Source organism: Erinaceus europaeus, chromosome 12 (assembly GCF_950295315.1).
Source record: "Erinaceus europaeus chromosome 12, mEriEur2.1, whole genome shotgun sequence".
Classification (NCBI taxonomy): domain Eukaryota; kingdom Metazoa; phylum Chordata; class Mammalia; order Eulipotyphla; family Erinaceidae; genus Erinaceus; species Erinaceus europaeus.
Window position 1 is genome coordinate 31,574,809 of NC_080173.1, and position 15,804 is coordinate 31,590,612.

Here is a 15,804-nt window from a genome sequence, read left to right on the forward strand (position 1 = left end):
AGCGGTGGATTCATGGTGCAGGCACCGAGCCCAGCAAGAACCCTGGAGGGGAAAAAAAAAAATAAAAATGTGATGTTGCTCTTTCTTGACAAGGGCAGCTATAATAGTTCTGTGCTGCCATATTGTCTTTGTCAGTTTTCATAGTACTTCCCTTTGTTGTCTTTACTACCCCAAATACCTGACGAGAACCTGTGAAACTTTTGCAAACACATAGAAATCACCCAGAATTTTTATATCCTCAGATCCTGCCACATGGTTAGTAAATATCAATACATGTTTGTTTTCAGAGAGCACTGCTTGTGACATACCAGATCCCCACTTGGGTTTGAGGGGCAGGAAGAGGGCAAGAGGAAGAGAGAATATATTAAGTGGCAATGTGAGGAACACTAAGGAAAGGGCACAGTGACATGAATGAGATTAGCATATATACTTATTAATATCTCTCTCACCCTTCCAAATCTATGCACTGTCATCTCTCACTTGCTCTGTGGCCTCCTCAAAGTAATATTTATATCTTAGTATTTTATTTATTTGAATAAGAAAGATACAGAAAGAGAGACCAAAGCACTGCTCAACTCTGGTTTTTGGTGTTAGAGATCTAACCTGGGACCTCAGAGCATCAGGCATGAAAGTCTTTTGCAAACCATTATGCTATTTCCCCAGCCCTCTAAGTCATGGTCAAACAATATATAAGGAGCCAGTGGTGATGCACCTGGTAGAGTGCACATATCACCATGCTTAACATCCTGTTCAAGCTCCTTGATCCACACTTGCAAGGGGAAAGTGTCACAAGTGGTGGAGCAGCACTGCAGATGTCTCAGTTCTGTCTCTTTTTCTCTTTCTGCCTCTCTGTCTCTCACCCTCTATGAAAGAAAAGCAAAATGGCCACTGATGGTTACTGAGCCATCATGCAGTCACTGAGCCCCAGTAGTAACCCCAGAGGAAAAAAAATTTACATGCATATCCAGCTTTAGAAAAATTAAAAATTGAATGTGTGCTTGAGAAATCAACTGTAAGAATACTCAGTGTTTTACTTCTCCCCATGAAATAAGCCATAGATCTGTCCCTTCTAAAAACTCTGCCTTCTGCTTTAACACTGATAGAAATATTGCTTATGATAACACATAGACCTTTGCTGGAACACTGAATTGCTATAGACTGAGTGAGTTCATTTGCTTCCTCATCTCAAGCTCTTATTCTTAAACAGAGTATTATAGTCAGGCAGTGAATTCTGCATGTTGTCTGACTAAATTGGGAAATGTGTTTGTTTGCATTGATAAGCTTCTGGACTAATTTGGATGAAGAGAAGTTTTCTAATTTCACCTTTCACCTATTAGAATTTTTAAGGATAGCTGAAATGTGTTACCACTAATGCAAGCTATGACCAAATCTGTTTGTGCTTTGCATCAAAAAAAAAAAAAAAAAATCATCAGGGCTTGCATTAAGACATCTCTTGGTGTTTTTTTCTTTAAGTTCTCCACAAATGATCATCCTGTGACTTCAGGGACCTATAGATTTTATCATATGGCCTCCCAACTTGTATATTATAGCATTGAACTGTCATCTGTAGCATCCATTAGAATGTTATTGACAAAATGTCCACTCATATTGAACTAAGCACTCAATAAACCACTATAAGTAAATTGTTGTGCTCTTACCTCGAAGGATAGTCTATTGATTCTCCAGATGAGATTGAGCCTCGCAGAACAACCCTAGCTACACTTCCCTTGTGTACCTGTAAAATGTTGCATAGTGTCTTTTTTGAGGTCTCTAGAAGTAAAATAAATTAAAAATGTATATATCCCTTTAAACATATTCCTTATTTGAACACTGCATTGGTTTTTAGAAAAAAAAAATTAAATTCTCTGACTTTGTTTTTTATTTATTTGTTTGTTTGTTATTGAATAGATACAAAGAGAAGTTGAGAGTAGAGGAGGAATAGAGAGGGAAAGAGACAGAGAGACTCCTGCAGCCCTGCTTCACCACTCAGGAAGCTTTCCTCATGTAGATGAGAACCAGAGGCTTGAACCTGTGTCCTTTTGCACTGTACTGTGCATGCTTAACCAGGTGCACCACCGCCTGACCCCTAAGACAGCATTGTTTTGTGTAGGATATTTATTGTTTTTCAAACAAATAAATAAATTTCCACTGATCATTATGTTACCCTAATGGGCTAAAGCTTTTCCTTTCATAAGTTATATTCTATAATAAAAACAATACCTACTAATGATATTTGGGATCATTTTCCAATAGTAACTATTTTTAAGTTTTTTTTTTCTTGTGAATGCTTTCAGAGATTGTATATGAATATCTGCTTGTCTGAGATTACAGTATCAGTTATTCTCTTTGGGAATTGGTTTGGTAGTGAGAATGGAACTCTGTCTTAGAAATGTTTTTCTACAATGTCACACTAATCTGTCCCTTTCTTCAATAATTTCCATAGGTATCATTAAGCAACTAAAATGATCATGTAGATATTCTATTTAGATACTTAAGAATAATCTCTGACTCCGTGGATAGAGTGCAGGATTTGCTTGTGTTAGCGTCTGGATTTCATTACAGGCATGATCATGTCAGAGTGCTTGGTGTGTCTTCATGTCCTCTCATTCTATATCAAAACATAAGTAAATATTTCAAATAAAACTTCTAAATTTATCTTCTGTTTCTTTTCCTACTAGTAATATAAATACCTATGTAAGTATGTATTCAGGTATTTGGAAAATGCCCTCCATTTAAGTATATATAAGATTTTCATTTATAAGTAGAGCAAGGATGCATAAATTGTACTGAAAGAATTGAATTTTTTTTTGTAGCTATAATGATGAAATTCAGGAAAACATGGGTGAAAAGAGAGAAAAATCTAAAGAGTTAATGTTGGAGGCACTCAAGGAAACTTTTCAAATTTTTCTCCCTATTGGTTATTGTCAAAATGTCAGAAATGAACAATATACAGCAACTATTTTATTAGTGATTTAATAGTGATTAACAAGATAGTATTATAAGAGGGGTACAGTTTTCACCACCAGAGTTTCATATGAACTCCCCTCTATTGGAAGTTTTCCTATTCTTTATCCTTCTGGGAGTATGGACCAGAGATCTTTGTGGGGTGTAGAAGGTGGAAGGTCTAGCTTCCGTAATTGCTTCTCCACTGGATTTGGACATTGACAAGTATATCCATACTTCCATCCAGTTTATGTCTTTCCCTAATGGGGTAGAGCTTTAGGGAGATGATGTTCCAAGACACATTGGTGAGTTCCTCTGCCAGGGAAGTCAGGTTGGTGTCATGGCAGCATCTGCAACTTTGTAGCTGAAAAGCACAAAGGTATAAAGCAGAACAATTTGCTTGATAATCAGGAACCTAAAGGTAAAAGTATAGCAGGTGAAATTTGGGGTATTCATGTTAGAAGGAGCTAAGAAGTCTATTTTTAGGTATATTCCAAGGCAGCTATAATTTATTAATTTTTGACTGAGCCCAACAGCTAATGTGCAGGTAGGCTGAAAGTGTTGTCTGGGAAGATGGTGTCAGAGTTCAGGATAGGACTAGAAAGCTGGATCAGGGCAGAGAGAAGCTCCTAAATATGGGAATAGTATATAAAAACTGCTCACTGTAAACCACACAATCTGACCTATGGTCCATGTCTATTCATATTTAGCATAGGAGCCTTGTAACCTCTGCATCCATGTCAGTCTGCGCTCGCATTCTGTGGTCATAGGTAGGAACATTCTAGGCTGCACTCATTTCAGGACTAGCCTTCCTCAAGTGGCAAATGTTTACCCAGCCTCCCTTTGGAGAGTGGTGCAATTTCTACCATTGTTGTTCTACATTGAGGGCAATGTCCTGTAGAGGCCCACAGGAGGGTTTATAATATTGTTCCTAAGGGAGATGACCAGTGATGGTGGAGAGAGGGATATGTTAGAGGCCTCGGCCCATCATATCAATGTGGGAATACCAGGATTCCCTGACTAAGGCCCTGGACCATGGGGTAGCCTAGTAGTGACCAAAAGGGCTGTCACTAAAGTGTGCCAGTCTCTTGCCTTTATCCAGCTTTTGCAGTCCTTACTTTGTTTGACACAGTTGTTCTTAGAATGGTTGAGGGAAGTGAAATAGGGAGTAAGTGAGGAAGGTATCTAGTTCTAAGTAGAAAATATTTGATTAAGTACTTTGTGGTATCTTTTTTAGGTCTTTTTACTTGCTGCAGTTATTTAGGTCACTGTAGACTATTGCACACCTTTACGTTATGGTATATATTTTCTCCTAACTTCTGAATACATGTGTACATGTGCTCTATCTCATGGTCCTTGGTCTATATCTAGGTTCTGTGGATTTATTAGGAATTGCACCACCCAAAATAGAACTAAGGAATCCTATCAGCTAGGAAAGGTCTCACCAAATTACTGGAACTGAAGGGTTGACATCTCATGCCTGGCATCTCTAGATACAGTCCCAAGTGAAACATGTCGAGTTGGTGGTACTGGTTGTGTTGATTTGGTTGAGATCAGCAGATGCAGCCTCAATCAGGAGGTATGAATCAGGAGAAACACGAAGGGAAATGAGCATTCTCACCACCAAAGGTCTGTGTCCCTACCCCCACCTGTCTATAATGAAGCTGAAAATATATGCTATTCCCCACACCAGAGTTTTTTAATTTGGTGCAAGACTCCAAACTTTGTCAAATATTGCTTTGTGTTTCCCTTCTACAGCAACTTTTTTAGGTTTTCAAAATTAAGCAATTTGAAATCTCTTAACAACCAGAGTTTGTATAGCACTTTCATTGATATGTGAACTTCTTTAACTGATTTTGGAAAACTGTACTTCTCATGCCAAGTATCTTCTTTATTGTAGTCTTTTAAAAATGATAACATTTGATAGCACTATTCAATTCAATAAAGAGTCAGTTGACTAGAATAAGTCCCTAACCAGTGTATAAAGAAAAGGCTATAGTGCTTGGCACATATTTCTTAAAATACAGAAATGTTTGTTGACAAATTATACTGGAGGAAAAGGGCAAGAGAGTGGTTGTAATTAAGAGTCTCATAACTGGAATTCACTCATTCATGTTAGAAATGCCTGTTTACTTAAATTGCCTGAATTGTATTAATTATTTGATAGGGCAGAGGGAAATTGAAATGGGGAGGGGATATAAAGAAGAGACTTTTTTGCCACTTTTTTTTTAAACACTCCTAAAGCTTCCTGCCCTGCAGGTGGGGACCAGAGGCTTGAACTCCTGTCCTTGCACACTATAATGCATTCTTGAAAATGAATGATCTTGCAGGAAGGAAAACAGAAAATAAAGGTGAAAAATTAACTAGAAGCATAGAACTGAAGGAGTAATAACCTACATTTATAAAGCACTTCAGTAACCAACAGGGAGGGGGAAACAAATCATCTATTCTCAAATGCCTCCAACACTATAGTTTTCTCTCCTTCTTCACTGGTTAATTCCATTCTGTGGATATACCATATTTTGTTTATTTGATTTTTTATTCATCAATAGGTTGTTGACACTTTTTCTATATCACTAATAATGCTGCTATGAACATATGTGTTAATATCTTTTTTATTCCTGAGGAAACTCCTACTTCTTTTTTTTTCCTTTATTGGGAGATTAATGTTTTACATTTGACAGTGAATACAATAATTTGTACATGGACAACATTTCTCAGTTTTCCACATAACAATACAGTGCACACTAAGTCTTCTGTCATCCTTTTCCAGGACCTGTACTCTCCCCCCCCCCCCCAGAGACTTTTACTTTCGTGCAATACAAATGTTAATATCTTAAGGTAGAAGATTGTTACTGATTTGTGATTTTTTTAAATCTTAATATAGAGATCTATAGCTGTGAATTTTTTTTTTCCTCCAGGGTTATTGCTGGGCTCAGTGCCTGCACCATGAATCCACCGCTCCTGGAGGCCATTTTTCCCCCTTTTTCTTGCCCTAGTTGTTGCAGCCTCGTTGTGGTTATTATTGCCATTGTTGACGTTGCTTTGTTGTTGGATAGGACAGAGAGAAATGGAGAGAGGAGGGGAAGACAGAGAGAGAGGGGAGAGAAAGATAGACACCTGCAGACCTGCTTCACCGCCCGTGAAGTGACTCCCCTGCAGGTGGGGAGCCGGGGGCTCGAACCGGGATCCTTACGCTGGTCCCTGCCCTTTGCGCCACGTGCGCTTAACCCACTGCGCCACCGCCCGACTCCCAGCTGTGAATTTTTAAGCCTTACATTCATGACCTCCTATTTGTTTTGTTATATTTTGGAAAACAGCTGTGCACACCCTATAACACCAACAAGTGTTATATATATATTTTAATTTTTTAATGTCACAATATTTTCTAGTGCCTCTTGTGATTTCTTCAACTCATTTGTTATTTAGAGATATATTCATTTGTTTTAATTTATTTGTAGATGACCCAGTTTCTTTGTTTGATTATCTTATTCCATAATAGTTACATTAGTTATTTATCCTTTGAAATGTACTGAGGTCTTGTGTCCTAACATATGACTGGCTTGTCTTGGAGGATGTTCCATGTGCACTTGAGTGTATGTATTCTGCTGTTTCTAGGCGGATTGTCTCCTTGTGTCAGATCTAGCTGGTTTATAGTGTTGTTCAAGTTATTTAGTTCTTTGCTAATCTACAAAGATCAGTTGAGTTTACGTCTCCAACTATTACTATTGAATTTCCATTTCTACTTTCAATTGTCTCATGTTTTGCTTTGATATTTTTTGTCAGTGTTCTCATAACTTTATGGAGGAATTTTCAGAGGTTCTTCCTCCACCTTCCTAACTCATTTTTGATGATGTGCATATTTAAATTTACTACGGTACCTTATAGTCCACCAATCAAGTATACATAATTTCAACAAATTGCATTTATCAAAACTTTCAGACATGGGCAGTGAAGCTTGCGGGGACTAATAACTTCGGTCTTAAAGCCCAGGAGCTACTGAATTATAGTGCTTAGAAAGACACAAATGGAGAATGGGGACCTGAAGGAATTCAAAGGTCTCAATGATCAATTAATCCCAGAACTGGGACAAGAACTAAGGTTTGGCACTTAATCTAATAATAGCTTCATTTCCATGACATTTTTCAGAATATCAAGAAGTAGGATTTTCCAAGCTGATAAATTTGCTTAGATTTGTACTATCTAAATTGCAATTGAAAACTTTGTAATCTTCTGGCATGACTGAAATTTAACAGATTTAAACAGTAGATAGTTTCTTTTTCCCCTAGTGATTTATTAAAAGACCTAATAATTTCAAGAGTACATTGACTTTTGCTTAAGAAAATTTCTCTGGGGTCAGGTGGTGGCACAGTGGGTTAAGCACACGTGGCACAAAGCGCAAGGACCTGCGTAAGGATCCCAGTTTGAGCCCCGGGTTCAAGCCCCGGCTCCCCACCTGCAGGGGAGTCGCTTCACAGGTGGTGAAGCAGGTCTGCAGGTGTCTGTCTTTTTCTCTCCTTCTCTGTCTTCCCCTCCTCTCTCCATTTCTCTCTGTCCTATCCAACAACGAACAACATCAACAGTGGTACTAATAATAACCACAACGAGGCTACAACAACAAGGGCAACAAAAGGGGGAAAAAAATGGCCTCCAGGAGCGGTGGATTCATGGTGCAGGCACTGAGCCCAGCAATAACCCTGGAGGAAAAAAAAAAATTCTCTTTATTAAATTCACACAGACAACAAAGATTCTATTCAAGACTATTGCAACTCTGGGTGGTGGCACGTCCTATTGAGCACAGATGCTACAATGAGCAAGGACCCCAGGTTCAGGGCCCCAGCCCCGACCTACAGAGGGGAAACTTAATGATAAGTGAAGCAGTGGTTAAAAAAAAAGCCACCACCCCAATTATTTTTATCTATTTCATTCGTCAGGGAGAGATACAGGAAAAGCTGATGTAATAGTTTTGCAAGTTCAGCTTCCATGTAGTTGAATCTCAAGTACTTTGGTAACATCACTGAAGATGTGCATTCATATTGGGCAATTTGTGGGTCACAAGAAAGAGAAATACCATTTGACTTTGGTAAGAAATTAATCTAACAAATGAGCCAAACCATCAGAAGTCTGACTTGGGTTTTGAAAGCTTATTCTGACTTGAAGTGAATACTCACAAATTTTTGCAAATGACTGGACATAGAGACAAATGAATAGATAATAAAAAAAAAATGTTCTATACTCTTGGATGATGGCTACTATTTGCTAAAATACTCACTGAATTTTTCATTGTGATAAAAAGTTGTCAATGAGAAATGAAGATAAAAGTGTGAATTGAAAAGTAAATTTACTTTAAACTGGTTTGCAAATGAAGATGTTAAGTCTGGTATGAATATCTAATGACTAGAGCTAGAGTGATACACCCGCTGTTTACTAGTATTGTAATAAATGAAGTTGATTTTCTTGTTGACTTCCTCATTATTTTCTCAACATAATCTCATTGCTTTTTTTTAACTCATACTGTTGACCCTTGTGAGTTGAATGCTCATTTACAAATGTAAAAATGTATTAACTCATGTGTTTTTTAAAAGTACATATGCATATGTATCACACATACTTGTAGAGATATCTTCAAGTGCAAGAGGAGCAACGCATGTTGCTTGTCTTTTTCTGCTTTGTTAGGTCACAGGAGGTTTTAAATGGTAAAAAATCAGCCTGCATTTCGAGTGAAGAGCTGTTTTACACGAAGTCTTTCTTACAGCAACTAAATTGTCCCCAAAAAAGCACATGAGCTTAATGAAGCTGTTAAGTAGTCACACATTGCATTTATATTCTTTCTCTCATGAATGACTAATTTTAATTTTTTTAAGTAGCAATTCAGCTTCCTTTCAGAGCCATTTAAGCTTAGCACATGATTTTGTTTTCCCTCCAAAACCAAACTATTCTTGATTATGAGATAGGGAAGGGTTGCATATTTATTTTTTGCAAAGATGGTAGAATAACTCTTTCTTTAGCACAGGAGCCTATAGGTCTGAGCTCGCATTCTGTGGTCATAGCAAGGAACAATCTAGGCTGCACTCATTGCAGGACCAGTCTTCCTTGAGTGTCAGAGTATGTTGACCCAACCTCCCTTTGGAGAATGGGGCAGCCCCTACTAGTGTTGACCTACATTGAGGGCAAGATCCTGTAGAGGTCTACAAGAGAGTACACTGTGTTTTATAAAAAGAGAACACCGACAGCCGGGTTGATGCTTGCAGGGGTCTGTTATGAGGTGTTTGTTCTTGACCTCAGCTGACTGCCAGCTCTGTTTCCAAGAGACTGGAACAGAGAAGTTCAGTGTAGGCGTAGGGGACCAGATTGGGTGACGAGACGTCAAGTGTTGGCGAAGATATCCGCGTATATTGGCAGGTCCGGTCGAGCGTAGACGTGGGAAATGAACTTAGATGATGCCGCATCCCGACTGAATGAAATTAAAATGTAACATATCAATTTGTTGGATACTGCTAGCATAATACTTAGAGGAAAACTTATAATTTAAAATGCATACATGAGTAAAAAACAAGGTTGAAATGGGTGATGTAACTTCTCATTCTAATAAGCTGGTCCCATATTTTGGGATCAAATTGACAATTAAACCCAAAGTACAAGGAAAGTAAAAATAAAATAACATCAGAGATTCATTAAAAGCAAAGAGAAACCTTAAAATGTCAAGCATTAAAAAAAAAAAAAAGATAAACAATGGTCCAGGAAAATAGCATAGCAGTTTGTGCTACAGACTGTCATATTGGATGCACCAATGGCCCCAGGCTCAATCCCAGGCACTGTGACAAACCAGAGAAGACCAGTTAGATACTTCACCTGGGAGGATACCTGCTTTGCTCTTTTGGCAACCCAAGTTAAACTCAGCTCCCAACACAATTTGCTCCTTTCCTTCTCCCCCTCTGTCTCTGTCTGTCTCTCTTTTTTTAGTGTCAGAATTCCTTTTTTTTATTGGGAGTTTAATGATTTACAGTACAGTAATTGGCACCTGGGTACAGTTTCTCATCTTACCAAGATAGGTGTCTGCAAAACAGTCTGTCTATATCTGACAAAATGAAATGATAGGTCAGAGTGATATTGATTTAAGATTAAGAAAAATGTTACAAATGAGAAAAGCAGATATCACTACAGGTCCTACCTACTGTCTCCACTTTTTAGCCATAGATATGTTGTCATAGGATATGTAAGTGTTTATGTTTTAATTTTTCAGTACCATCGCTGTGTTTCTTTATATATCACTTGTGATTGAGGTCATCCATTATCTGGCTTTCTGCTTCTGGCATATTATTATTATTTTTTTGGTATATTTTTCTTAACACAATCTCATCCATTTCCATTCACTGTATAGCAAATGACAGGTTTGATTTTTTTTTCCTGTTAGCTGCAAGTCTTCTTTTATGTTTTAATTATTATTATTATTTTTTGACTATTGAAAGGCTTTGCTGCTTTTTATGTAGCTATGGGGTATCATTCAGTACAGGTCAAGAAAAATTTTTGGTCTAGGGCACATTCTGAAATCTCTCATTCATCTTACTCTATTATTTTTTAACATTGTCCATTATAGTTATTCTACAAAAATATGTGCTTTAGAGTATTTTAGAGGGAAGAAATAATGTAATTAAAAATGGGAAAGGAGGGAGTCTGGTGGTAGCGCAGCAGGTTAAGCACACGAGACACACATGGTGCAATGCACAAGGACCGTCATAAGGATCCCGGTTCAAGCCCCTGGCTCCCAACCTGCAGGGGAGTCACTTCACAAGCGATGAAGCAGGTCTGTAGGTGTCTTTCTCTCCCCTTCTCTGTCTTCCCCTCCTCTCTCAATTTCTCTCTGTCCTGTCTAACAACAAAAACAACATCAATAACAAGAATAATAACTACTTCACCAACAACAACAAAAGGGAAAATAAATAAATAAATATGAAAATTTTTTTTAAATTGAGAAAGGAAAGGGGATGGGTGGTGGCGGACCTGGTTGAGCGCATGTTATAATGTGCAAGGACCCAGGTTTGAGCCCCCAGTTCCCACCTGTAAGGGGAAAGCTTCACAAGTGGTGAAGCAGTGCTGCAGGTATCTCTCTGTCTCTCGCCCTCTCTATCCCTTCCCTCTCAGTTTCTGTTTCTATCCAATAAAAAAATAAAGATAATAAAAAAATGAGAATTATAGAAAAAATTATTTTGGTTTTAAAATAATTACTTGCACTGTAACTATTGGTAGCATCTTTGAAGTAAAATGTTATTTCAGGGATTGTACAAAATTGCCCACTAGGGAGTCGGGCAGTAGCATAGCAGGTTAAGCTCAGGTGGCGCAAAGCACAGGGACTGGCATAAGGATCCCAGTTCGAGCCCCCAACTCCCCACCTGCAGGGGAGTCACTTCACAAGTGGTGAAGCAGGTCTGCAGGTGTCTATCTTTCTCTCCTCCTCTCTGTCTTCCCCTCCTCTCTCCATTTCTCTCTGTTCTATCCAACAACATCAATCATAGCTACAACAATAAAACAAGGGTAACAAAAGGGAATAAATAATAAATAAAATATTTTTTAAAAAATTGCCCACTAGTACATATAGAGAAAGTTACTAAAGATGGGGGAGGGGGACTCTCTGTTCTCTGGTTTTAAAAAAGAATCTGTAAGGAAACATCGCTATGACTGCCTGAAATGTGTGGCAATTTTAAGCCTGCCATGTTCCCTCTGAGACCTAAAGGAAGCAGAGCAGCAGCAACAACAACAACAAAGAGGCTATGTCAATTGGAAATAAACATAATCTTTAGATTACGACTGTGGTCTAAATCTATTAACGATGTTCAGATCCAGTATCCTTGGTATCATTGTAGGTTGACCTGAATAGTGAGCAGGAAAGTCGTGTATTATATTTCTAATTCAAAGATATGTGCTTAGGAAGTGAAACTGACAGTCAGTGGTTTGTGTCTGTCTCTAAGCAGACTCATAGCCCATATAAAATGACAGGTGCATTTTTAGGGAAAGAAACCCATAATGTTTTCCTATTTAGTAGGTGACAGTGTGTCCCAAGATAACACCAGCTTAAAGGGTTGGAACAAGCATGGTTATTAAAGGCTTGCAGTTTCTCACCTCATACAAATTGAATTTTTTCATAGACTGAAAGACTGAGGAAATCTAGTATAGAGTACTGAAATAAATTAGCATATTAAGTGAATTCATACATTCAGATTTGTGAGCACTTTGAATTTAAGGAAGAAATTCTATTATGTCTTGAAAGGAAATGGCAGTTCTTAAGATCTGTGTTTGATCTCCCTGTTGGAAAGGGCCTTTATGATAAATTGTATAATTTTGATGATTATCCAAAGAGGTAGTTATTATGTTGATGGGAATCTTTCTTCTATTCTTTTATCAGAATTACTGATTTGGGCAATATCAAAAGAAGACTATATTTATCAACGGTCCATAAGGAATTGTCCTCAACCCCACTTCATGCAAAAATTCCACTCTTCATGATCAAGCGTAAAATTGTAAGTGCTATGCAAATGTTGCTTAAAATATTAAATTCAGTTCACCAAGTATTAACAATGGTTCACTTTATTTATCAGGTACTTTATTAAGTACTTCTGCAATATAAAATATGAATAAAATTCATGTTCTGCCTTTGCCTGAAAAATCTAACAAGTAGAAGAATATAGTTACTTGAACCTCTAGATTATCTACAAGCATAGGAGAATGAGGAAGTACGACCAGTACACTGAAAGGGAAAGAAGTAAATCTGACATCTGACGGCTTGATAAGAAAGGGATTCATAGATGAGACCGTACTTATTATGCACTTTGAAAGACTAGGATTCTGGGTTTGAGAGAGAGCTTACCAGGCAGGGTATGTATGCCTTGTCGTGTACATGACTCAGGTTTGATTGAACCTTGGCACCATAAAGGAGATACCTTGACACCAGAGGAAGTTCTGGTATCTCCTTTATTTCTGCCTGCCTTCTAGTTCTTTCCAGTATATGTGATGCTAAAGTGATCATGCTGCCTGTCTTTTATTTGAATAAAAACAGCCCAGGATCCATGAAATCACACGTGTGAGACCCTAGGTTCACAGAGAAAGAAGAAGGAAGGAAGGGGAAAAGATGGAAAGGGGAGGAAAAGGGAAGGGAAGGGGAGGGGAGGGGAGGGGAGGGGAGGGGAGGGGAGGGGAGGAGAGGAGAGTTTCGGGGTCTCTCTCTGGCGGGGTGTTCTCCAGGGGAAAAGTAACGGACTGGTTCTTTCTCGCTCACGACAGGGGTGACATGAAGTAAAAGACACCAGGGGACTCTTAGCATGCCTAGAATCTGTAGAATCCATTTATTAGCAAAGTGGACATGAGTTAAATAGAAAAACAAACAAAGGGAATATTACTGAAATATGTCAGAAATTACAGGTTTCTTAACGGTTGGCATGCCCCTAAGGTAGGGGGCTGGTATGACGGGAATTGATGAGATATAAGACAGTTATTCTCCATGACGCAAGCAACTTAATTTTCCAAAGGTATTTGAGAGAAGCATAGGGGTTAAACCCGTAGGGTGAGACAGAGAGAAGATGGATATCAAAAAGCCATATAGTTTGGAATTTCTCTTGTCTGGGGTCTGAGGTGTGTGATGAAGTGTGTGATAAGGTGTGTTCTTCTGTGATCAGAAGGTGACTTTGAATAAGTGAATCTGCGGCCATGTGGCCTGCAGTTAATGGAGGGAAGTACTGGGGTTTCTGTGGGCCTGAGAGTCAAGAAGGAAAGAACCAAGTCTGAGTTTCCCACCATATGCTCACCTCGGTTGAGAGAGACTTACCAAGAGGTTATCTTCTCAGACCTCCATCCAAGGATGGGGGTGGTTCTCCCTAAACTCTATCAGGCTTACACATAGTACCAACAATATGTATAAATGAAATGATGGATTTAAGGCATCTGGAACCTGGTGGCTGAAAGAAGAGTTAACATATAAAGCCAAACAAATTGTTGACTAATCATGAACCTAAAGGCTGGATTAGTGCAGGTGAAGATTTGGTGGTCTCCGTTTTGTAGATAGTTAGTAGGCCTATTTTAGGTATATTCCAAAGGGCCCCATGACTATACTAGTGTTTTTTTTTCTTTTTCTGAGCCTGACACCTGATATGCAGGTGGACCCAAGTTATTGTCTGCAGAGATGATGTCATGGCTGGAAAAAGGACCCATTATTGTTGACTGTAAACCCCATAGATTTGATCTTATCTGGGGCCCATATTCAGGTTAGGAGCCTATATAGACTCTGCATCCCTGTAGATCTGAGCTCCATGATTAGGAACATTCCAAGCTGCCCCAATTTCAGGACCTGACTTCCTCAGGTGGAAGATAGAGTATGTTGTCCAGCCTCCCTTTGGAGGATTGAACATTCTCTACCATTGTTGATCCACATTGAGGTCAAGGTCCTATGGGGACCCACATTGTCTTTTGTCTATTGTCTTGTTCCTGATAGAGATGACCGGTAACAATGGAGATAGGAATTTACTCGAGATCTTGGCCCATCTTGTCTGTTTGGGAATCTCAAGACTCGTTGACTTGGGCCCCAGCTGTTGGGGTGGCCTGAGGAAGTCCATTTTAGGCATGTTTCTAGGAGACTACGGCTATGGTAGCTTTTGCTTGAGTTTGATATCTAGGATGCAGTTGGATAAAAATATTGTCTGACAAAACATCACTTTTTCATATATCATCTGCTTAAGATGAGAATTAGTGTATTAACTTACTTTGTATCTAGGTAATTACTTGAAGTGTTCCAATAACCTTGAATAAACAAACTTTTGTTCAGTACACAGACCAAGTTTTATTTTATAAATTAGAAGGGTATATGTTAACTCAGAGGTATCTAAAATGAGCAGTTTGTTGATTCTGATCCTCATGAAGATATAGTACTCTGCCCCTTCTCTCTCTTTATTTTTTTTAAGAAAAATCTCTCAATAGTTTTTACAGGATTCGCCCTTGATATTTACTGAATATGTGAATGACCACCAAGAGACAAACCATTGTGCTAAGAAATCTTGCTATAAAATCTCAGGCAAAGGAAATAAAACTTATGACACTCACAAATGTATTGTTTATAATAATATTTCAACAAAAAATATATTGTCTGAGAAAATGGTGTCAGAGCAGAGAAAAGGGATAGAAAGTTGGATTGGCACAGAGAATAGCTCCCATTCTTATAAAAAATTCTATGGCTGGAATTAACTGTTTACCTCCATCCACCCGACCCAGGGCTCATGGTCACAGCTGGAAACATTGCAGGTTGTATTCATTACAGAACTGGTCTTCCTCAAGTGGCAGGTCAGGATAGCCCAGTCCTGGGAGAATTGTGAAAATGAGGTTACTTGGAGCTGTAACTATCAAAAATATATTAGTAATTTCATTGAGAAGTTTGGTGTCTCAGGAAAGGAGGCAGGGTGGTGAACTAAAAGAATTTAAATGTAAAGACATAGAGTCCATCTGCTGAGCTTGGTGTTTGAGTAGATCAATAGATGAGAATCATCTGAGATATTTTAGAGCTTTTGAGTCTAGCAAACAGGAAGACTGGCAGTTCAGTAAAAGGAGATGGATAAGTTGGGGCAGACATTAATAGACTATATTAACAGTAGAATTTTAAAAGAAACTCTCAAATGTTCAAAGATAAAATTTAAATATTCCATTCACAATAGTTAAATAATTTAAGACACTAAATAAAATGCCTTACAAATAAGATTGCATTCATCTTCTTATGTTTACATATTGATTTATTTTTTCTTCCAAGATTGTTTAGAGTTCACTGTTAGGTGGTTTCCAAGAATTAAATCATATGTGAAACCAGTACACTAGTCTCTGTGTGGTTAA

The 15,804-nt window shown here is 38.3% G+C and overlaps 1 protein-coding gene and 1 long non-coding RNA gene across 12 annotated transcripts in view; one reads left to right on the plus strand and one right to left on the minus strand.

Annotated features, from left to right (window-relative positions):
• LOC132541871 (uncharacterized) overlaps positions 1 to 15,804 on the minus strand; it is a 300,702-nt gene that overhangs the window by 239,601 nt on the left and 45,297 nt on the right. The window lies entirely within an intron of this gene.
• The window catches only part of CFAP20DC (CFAP20 domain containing), a 307,663-nt gene that overhangs the window by 82,224 nt on the left and 209,635 nt on the right, over positions 1 to 15,804 (plus strand). For all 11 annotated transcript variants that reach the window (XM_060203003.1, XM_060203000.1, XM_060203002.1 and 8 more), the window contains exon 5: positions 12,344 to 12,458. In XM_060203003.1, coding sequence (XP_060058986.1) covers positions 12,441 to 12,458 — 18 coding nt within the window. In that variant the 5' untranslated portion in view covers positions 12,344 to 12,440. The remainder of the gene's footprint in view (positions 1 to 12,343; positions 12,459 to 15,804) is intronic.